Genomic DNA, 8984 nt, shown 5'->3' with positions numbered 1-8984 from the left:
AATAACAATACAAATGAAATCAATAACAACACAAATACAAACAAATGATTACAAAGAACAGACAACAGAGTGTAATTAAAAGAAAATTAAAAGAAAATGGAAAGAAAAGAACTAAAACTAAACTAAAGTCAAACTAACCTAAACTCAACTAAAACTAAACTAAAAACTAAAACTAAACTAAAAACAAACATTTTCATTTACATACACCTTTAATATACATTAGGGAATGTCAATTTCTCTATTTGCCAAGTGTTGTTTTACTAAGATTTTGAAACAGATTTTACTATTCTCCTGTGTAACATGTCTGGGAAGAGAGTTCCATTCCTGCATACCTCGGAACATGACAGTTCGTTTCATTGCATTCGACCTCACTTTTGGAAGTGTAAAACCTCGTGCAGAAGCATGTCTGGTTGAGTAGTCATGTCTGTCGAGACTTATGGATAAATTATTATACAGAATTGAAGGAGTCTTTGTAACAAGAATATTCCTGGTAAATACAAGGAGTGAATAGATTAACCTTTTTTTCACAAGTAACCAATTTAAACAATTGTGCATCGCTGCGACATTACTTCTGTATTCACAACGAAGCGCTATACGTGCTGCTTTGTTTTGTACTATTTGTAATTTTTTCTGTTTATTCGTTGTTACATTAGACCATACTACAGGACAATAGTCAAGATTCGACAAAATTAGAGCTTGAATCACCTGTTTGATAGTACTTGGTGGTAGCAAATGAGCACATCTTTTAACAACAGAAATACCTCTTCCCATTTTCACCACCAGTTTATTTATGTGTTGTGACCATGACAATTTACTGTCTAATGTTACTCCTAGGAGTACAGTCTCTTGGACTTGATCGATTGCCTTGTCACTTATTAAAAGTTGGTGTGTGTGTGTGTGTGTGTGTGTGTACACATAATATGTGTGTGTGTACATATATATGTGTGTGTGTGTGTGTACATATATATGTGTGTGTGTGTGTGTGTGTGTGTGTGTGTACCCCCCTGACCCCCTCCCCTGTGTGTGTGTAGAGGGAGCCAGGAAGCTGTTCTCAGGAGCCACCATGGCCTCCAGCAGAGGGGCGCTGGTCACTGTGGGACAGGTGAGGCCGCACGGCACCCTGGGAAGGGCAGGGGAGCATGCTGGGAAGTGTGGTGGATGGTGGAGGGTGTTGCTATGGAGATGATGTGAATGTGAATGTGAATGTGAATGTGAATGTGAATGTGAAGGTGAATTGAGCATCAGGAGTACCTGATTGTGTTCCTAGCTGTAGTCTGCCACCTACTGGACAGAGCTGGACTAACGTCTTCACATTCTGTTTGATGTTATACTGAGCTACTGGTCTGGAGAACAAAGTGATGCTAACCCTCTTTATTCTCTCTCTCTCCCTCTCCCTCCCTCCCTCTCTCTCCCTCTCCCTCCTCTCTCTCTACCTCCTCTCCCTCCCTCTACCTTCCCTCTCTCCCTCTCTCTCCCTCCCTCTACCTTCCCTCTCTCCCTCTCTCTCCCTCCCTCTACCTCCTCTCTCTCCCTCCCTCCCTCTCCCTCCCTCCCTCTCTCCCTCCCTCTAGCTGGCGTGTTATGACCAGGCCAAGCAGCTGGTCCTGGGGACGGGTGTGATGGGAGACAACATCCTCACACACTTCCTGTCCAGCTTCATTGCTGTGAGTATCCCAGCAGACACCACCACCAACACCACCACCACCAACACCACCAACACCACCACCAACACCACCACCAACACCACCACCACCAACACCAACACCAACACCACCAACACCACCAACACCAACACAACGCTTGTGTGATAATAGTAATAATAATACCTTTTATTATCTTCTCTCTGTCTCTCTCTCTCTCTCCCTCCCCTTCTCTCTGTCTCTCCCTCCCCATCTCTCTGTCTCTCTCTTTCTGTCTCTCTCTCCCTCCCTCCCTCCCCCTCTCTGTGTGTAGGGAGGCTGTGCTACCTTCCTCTGTCAACCTCTAGATGTGATGAAGACCAGGTTGATGAGCTCTAAAGGAGAATACACGGTGAGTGATGTCAATGTCTCTCTCTCTCTCTCTCTCTCTCTCTCTGTCTCCCTCTCTCTCTCTCTCTCTGTCTCTCTCTCTCTCTCTCTGTCTCCCTCTCTCTCTCTCTCTCTGTCTCTCTCTCTCTCTCTGTCTCCCTCTCTCTCTCTGTCTCCCTCTCTCTCTCTCTGTCTCTCTGTTTCTCTCATCGTCATTGCCCTCTTCTTCTGTAAGTGTGTTGTGTTACACTGTACATCTCCACTCATAATTACTGTGTGTGTGTGTGTGTGTGTGTGTGTGTGTGTGTGTGTTTCAGGGCGTGATGCACTGTTTGAAAGACACCGCTAAACTGGGACCCATGGCATTTTATAAGGTGAGACAGCTCAAGACTCCACACACACACACGCGCACACACACACACACACACACACACACACACACACACACACACACACACACACACACACACACACACACACACAGATTAAGACTAATCCTAGACTAAAAAACATCCTCAATGGAGATTTTAAGTGTAAGTGTGATGTAATCCTGGATTAGCCTTAAGCCTTTGTCTGTGAAACAGGCTTTTTTTGATTGATTGAAAACTTTATTAGAAGATTTGCAGAAGTAGGTACATGAAAGTACATATTACATACAAGGTCAACTAACAGGATAAAAACCCAAGAAAGCCACTGGCTTATTTCAATTGGGGTCCTTTATACTCAATTAATCGTTACATGTAAGACAGACAAAAAACTAGTACTATCTACAAGATAATACAGACAAATAACTAGTACTATCTACTAGATAAACATACATCCAACATGGGAAGAACAATACAACAAAACATAAGGTATGTACAGCGGGTAGGGAGGGAGGCTCTATGTCTTTTATTTGACAAACCAGTCACGTCCAATCCTAGACCAGAGTCTTCATCAGGCGTCCAATCCCCTGTCTGTATATTGTTTGTGTCACTTTCAGACCGCAACTGTCCAATCCTAGGCCTCATACACACGATCGCCTCATTGGCCGATACCTTGCAAAGCAGCTACGTAGAAGTGTGTCGAAGTTGTGTTTATTTTATTGACATCCAGTTGAAAATATCCTAGGGCCTTTTCAGCCGCAGCCCCGTCCCTCTGGAACGCCCTCCCCAACCACATCAGACAGGCCAACACGCTGCCAACATTTAAACAGGCCCTCAAAACCCACCTCTCCCCCTCCCCTTCCCCTTCCCATGTGTCCCCAGCACTACCTTTACTATACTTTCTTTTATTTCTTTTGTTTCTTTTTATTATTACTACTCAATCTTTTCAGTTTGTAAAGCGTCTCTGAGAGTCTAGAAAGGCGCTATATAAGTCTAATGTATTATTATTATTCTCAGTAGGGCATTGTAGGAATTGTCCAATCACGTGTCAGGTTCTTCACTAACTGTCCAATGGGCTTGCAGGGTCTTGTCCCGGCGGGGATCCGGCTGATCCCCCACACCATCCTCACCTTCATGTTCCTGGAGCAGCTCAAGAACTACTTCGGCATCATCGTCATCTCCTGAGCACGCTCCATGACCTTCGACCTACGACCTTAACACCTTAACACCCCCCCCTCCACCCCCGCAAGGTCACCCAGTCTGCTGATGCTAACCAGGAGGGATGAAGGGACAGCTATCCTCCTCTTCACTCCTCCCTCTCTCTCTCCATCTCTCTCTCCCTCCCTCTCTCTCTCTCCTTCCCTCTCTCACCCCATTGTTGGAAATCAAACATTCATGCTTTATGAATGCCACCCTATTCAGAACCTTTGCTAAAGTCAGCCTACACACACACCCCCGAACCGCAACGGCCTTGTCGACAAGAGTAACGCCATGGCAACGAGCGACGCCATGGCAACGCCAGTTCTACCTTGGGGGAGTCACAACAGCGCGTGACATCATCATTACGTGACTGCACGCATAGCCATGAACTCCACCCCTCCCTGGTAACAGTGCCATTGTCAACCTGAATCTCAAACAGAACAGTTTGTTCAGTGCCATTTTAAAACTCATCATGTTTTACCACACACACACACGCACACACACACACTGCCAGAACAGTCATCGTATACAGTGAGAGCAGTACATGTACTTTGTCATTTGTACACAGTATCGCAGAATATTCTTTTACTGGGAAACGAACCTTACTTGATCAACTTGTACGCATTGTTGCCATTTTAACTGGATGACAGTCTCTCTACCACCTCCCCGATGCAGGGGCAGTGACATAGGGGCCTGTTCCTGCTCATAAGGGAGGCTACATAAGACCTAGGGCCCCCCAGGGCATTCTTATAGAGGTACTAAACTAGACTAGCTTAGTAGTTACTAGTTAGTAGTTTCCCCCTAACTACTGACCTAGTGTCAGATATCTGCTCATCCCTATAACGGTTAAGGCCTGGACTACACGTGTATATGGATATTTTTTTAAGCAGATATTTTCGTCCTCGTTTAAAAAAAAAAACTCTGTCCACACCACAAACATATCTCTGTCCATACGAAGAGCCGAAACTGAACACGATCTGTCAAATACCGTAGATTAGAAGAACGTTCTGGGCATGCGCAGTCAGTTGTAATCAAACGGCGGCAGTGACTCCAAACGTAAACAGGCCAAACTCTTTGAAACAGACAGAAAAGAAAAGTACAAAACCGACAGAAAAGCAAGTTATGGCGACCAAGAAGAAAGCAAAAACGGATTATTTTGTGTGGACCGACGATGAAGTTGAGCCATTGTTGCTGTTGACAACCGTTTTGCTTCAATGCGCTTGTATGAATGGAACCAATTGTACAAAAAAATTTGCGCTTCGAAAAATATCCATATACGTGTAGTCCAGGCCTAGTAGTAGTTAGTAGTTTCCCCCCTACTGACCTAGTTTCCCCCTACTGACCTAGGATCAGATATCTGCTCATCCCTATAACCGTTAACTCAACCAACTGCCAAAGAATCCCGGAACTCTCACCACCTCGAGTGTTCCAAGTGTTCTATGCTGTGTTTTACCTAGCAACAACACTCTGATTGGCTACAAAAATGTAGCAATCATCGTTGAGGGAATTTTCGGGTGAATTGAGTCAGCCTTGGCATTCTGGATTGTTGACAATTTGGGCGACTTTATTCACCCTCGGCATTGAATGAGTTAATGCAGTGTTTTGCGGGGGGGGGGGGGGGGGGGGTAGGGTGGTGAATCTCATCTTAGGTCAGTGGTTAGGGGAATTGTAGACCAGCTCTGACTGGAGAATGTGATCTAGGACCTGTTTTTAATGCTTTTCACACTCATCCTTGTCTGGTGTAATACGAATAGAATAGAATATATATGATGTACTATGGCATATAGAATTATGTAATATGTATAACATGCCATATTATGACTTTTTTTTTTTTTATCCAAAGTGACTTTCGGTACAGAGTGGTTGCATGCATGTATGCACGGTCCCGGCGGGAATCGAACCCACAACCTTCGCAGTGTTGCGAATGCGCTCTGAGCCTCATATCAGGGGATCGCCGTGGGTGAAAGCGGTACGTTGAATAGCTCGCTGTGACCACCCCAGCATGGCAGACCAGAGACTGCTACAGGGAGGGAGGGAGGGAGGAGGGAGGAGGGAGGAGGGAGGAGGGAGGGAGAGAGGGAGAGAGGGAGGGAGGGAGGAGGGAGGGAGGGTTTCCTCAGTGTTTCAGGAAGCTGTAGAGAGGCCTGTGTTGTGATGGAGACAGTGTGACACACTGTGCTGCTCTGTGTGAACCTGACTGAACTGGAGGGGGGAGGGGGGGAGGAAGGAGGGAGGGGGGGGTGGGGGTGCTGCTGGGGGGAGGGGGGGGGGGTGGGGGTGCTGCTGGGGGGAGGAGGGGGGGGGGTGGGGGTGCTGCTGGGGGGAGGAGGGGGGGGGGGTGCTGCTGGGCTTTATGGCACTTTACTAACCCCCCTGAACACACACACACACACATACACACAAACACAGACAAACACACACACAAACACAGACAAACACACACACACACACACACACACACACACATATGAGCACTCAAACACACACACACACACACACAGTTCACACAACACTGAGATAACGTTAAACAAGTGTTCCGTGGATGTGAATCTAAACATAATGAGTTGAGATGTGTAGTTGACACTGTCTAAATGGGGAATTACGAGGCCAATGTTTTTCCGCTGGAGTTCCAGTCAGTCAGGTTGTCTTACCGCCTGTGACCACCAGGGGGCAGTGTGGTACCGTGTGGGCGGGTCATACGAGTCGTATTATCCGAATGAGTGAATAATGAACAGCCACAGTGTGCGTGTGAATGAGATGTCAGGAAGTCAGGAACGGCTGTATGTGTGGGACAGAGTGGGACCTCTGGTTATGACTGCATAGAGAATGATGTTATTATTATGTGATTATTATGGGCCATAATCAGGAGTGGTATTGGGAACCACCCTAGACACACACACACCCACACCCACACCAAACTCAAGGGAAGGGAATTAGACTGGAGTGAACACAGCCCTGAGTGTTTGTCTGTATTTTGTAGATTATGACTAATGATTTTTGGAATTAAAGTACTAATATAAAAGAAACGGGCTGTCTTGTTCTTTCTCTTGTCTCCTTGTGTTGCATATTCATCTGTTTTACGCTGTGGGTCTATACGTGTGAGTGTGAGTGTGCGAGTGTGAGTGTAATGAGTGTTTGTGTGCGTGTGTGAGTGTGAGTGTGTGCGAGTGCGAGTGTGCGTGTGAGTGTGTGTGTATGCTGTGGGTCTAAGGTGTGTGTGTGTGCATGTGAGTGTGAGTGTGAGTATAGTGAGTGTTTGTGTGTGTGAGTGTGAGTGTGTGTGTGTCTGTGTGTGTGAGTGTGAGTGTGAGTGTGCGTGTGCGCGAGTGTGTGTGCGCGCGCACGTATCAAATCAAATCAAATTTTATTTGTATAGCGCATTTCTTACAAGATGTAACTCAATGCGCTTCACACAATGAAAATGTTCAGTCAATCAGTCAATCAATCAATCAATACTGACAGAGCCGCGAGCAGGCAAAAGTAAAAAAAACCTGTATACTATGTAGCCAGGAAAAATTCCCTTGCAGCCCTCTACCAATAGAGCGACTACTAGCCAGTTTGCTTACCAGTACCCAGTGGTCCAGGGGAGGCCAGGACCACCGGCACAAAGCAAGCAAGCAAGGGCAAAAACCTGTACACCATGTATCCAGGAAAAATTCCTTGCATATTATCGGCGTACACACTGTCCATAAATTTTGTGTTGTATTTGCATCGTTCTGCATCCAGTATGGTCACAGGTCCTGCCAAAAGAGAAACTTAAGCACAGTTATGATGCAACAACACAATAGAGACAGTAAAGATGACAGCAATACAACCTGATGGTGGTCCTGGTACACCCTTGTACCGGTTCCAGTACTGCTCTAGGTGCTATTTGGAGCTGACAGTGCCTCATCAGCACCCGGGTCCATTTTCCTGTCAATACAAATCTCGTATGTGTGTGTGTGTGTGTGTGTGTGTCTGGCGGGCGGACGGGTTCATGAACTTGACCTGACAGTTATGAATGACATAGTTTTGTGAACGTGGCTCCACCAGTAATAACATAACTCCCAGCCATGGTGACAGCCCCTGACTTGTCCTAATGTCAGTTTTTAACATAAAAGCGTTGTTACCATTTTCAAGATGACACGCTGGGCTCATCGTCATGGCTACCACAGCTTCCTTTAACAGCCGACATCTCCAAGTAACATCCTGAGGCCTCACTTAACACCAGAGAGGTTGACGACAGCAGAGAAAGTGGGCAGTCAATGTGCAATGATGTGGATAATGGATACAAACAAACTCTGTGTGTGTGTGTGTGTGTGTGTGTGTGTGTGTGTGGCGGGTTTATGAGATTGACCTTCCAGTTATGAACGACTTTGTTTTTTGAATGTGGTTTTAATGCCGGAGCATCAGTGCTGATGGATTTGTCTGGGGACCGTGTTGTTTTTTAACTGTTATATTGGCGCTTGGATGACACACACACACACACAGACACACACACACAGACACACACACACAGACACACACAGACACACACACACACACACACACAGACATGGGAGGAGGGGAGACCTGGTCATGGGGCGGCTCTGGCGCAGGAGGTAGAGCCGCCGTCTAATGATCACAAGGTCGGCAGATCGGCGGTTCGAGCCCCGGCTGGCCACATGTCGAAGTGTCCTTGGGCAAGACACTGAACCCCAAAGTGCTCCCAGTGAGCGGGCCGGCCGGCGCCTTGCATGGCAGCTTGCCGCTATTGGTGTGTGAATGTGTGTGTGAATAAATGAAACCCACCTATTCACTATCTAAAACCCACCTATTCACCATTTAAAACCCACCTATTCACCATTTAAAACCCACCTATTCACCATTTAAAACCCACCTGTTCACCATTTAAAACCCACCTGTTCACCACTGCATTCAACCTGTAGTAGCTGTTTCACTGTTTCTTGCTTTGTGTGTTTGTCTCTCTGGCTCTGTTCTGTTTGTCCCATTCCCTTGTAAAGCGACCTTGGGTCTGTGAAAGGCACTATATAAATGTAAGTTATTATAATAATAATAATACTTATTACATTGTGTTCATTGTATCAAGGCAGCTTGACGTGGAGAATAATTTAGTCTTGCAGGATGAGACCCTACCATCGGTTGGTGGAGAAAGAGAGAGGGAGAGAGGAGGTGGAGGGAGAGAGATGGAGAGAGATGGAGAGAGAGAGAAAGAGAGAGAGAGAGGTGGAGAGAAGAGGTGGAGAGAGAGAGAGGTGGAGAGAGATGGAGAGAGATGGAGAGAGAGAGAGGTGGAGAAAAGAGGTGGAGAGAGATGGAGAGAGAGAGAGGTGGAGAGAAGAGGTGGAGTGAGAGAGAGAGAGGTGGAGAGAGAGAGATGGAGAGAGAGATGTAGAGAGGTGGAGAGAGAGAGAGAGGTGGAGAGAGAGAG

The 8984-nt window shown here is 46.4% G+C and overlaps 1 protein-coding gene across 1 annotated transcript in view; it reads left to right on the top strand.

Moving 5' to 3' along the window:
- Window positions 1-4577, top strand: part of slc25a10b (solute carrier family 25 member 10b) — a 19343-nt gene extending 14766 nt beyond the window's left edge. The window contains exons 7-11 of the mRNA XM_080524469.1: window positions 1032-1102; window positions 1572-1664; window positions 1954-2031; window positions 2327-2383; window positions 3458-4577. Of these exons, the coding sequence (XP_080380595.1) occupies window positions 1032-1102; window positions 1572-1664; window positions 1954-2031; window positions 2327-2383; window positions 3458-3559 (401 nt within the window). The 3' untranslated portion in view covers window positions 3560-4577. The remainder of the gene's footprint in view (window positions 1-1031; window positions 1103-1571; window positions 1665-1953; window positions 2032-2326; window positions 2384-3457) is intronic.
- Window positions 4578-8984: the final 4407 nt, after the last annotated feature.

The sequence above is a fragment of the Nansenia antarctica genome, assembly GCF_963989245.1.
Source record: "Nansenia antarctica genome assembly, chromosome: 2".
NCBI classification, from domain to species: domain Eukaryota; kingdom Metazoa; phylum Chordata; class Actinopteri; order Argentiniformes; family Microstomatidae; genus Nansenia; species Nansenia antarctica.
The sequence above is the reverse complement of the archived record's forward strand: the minus strand, read 5'-3'. Positions and strand labels throughout refer to the sequence as shown.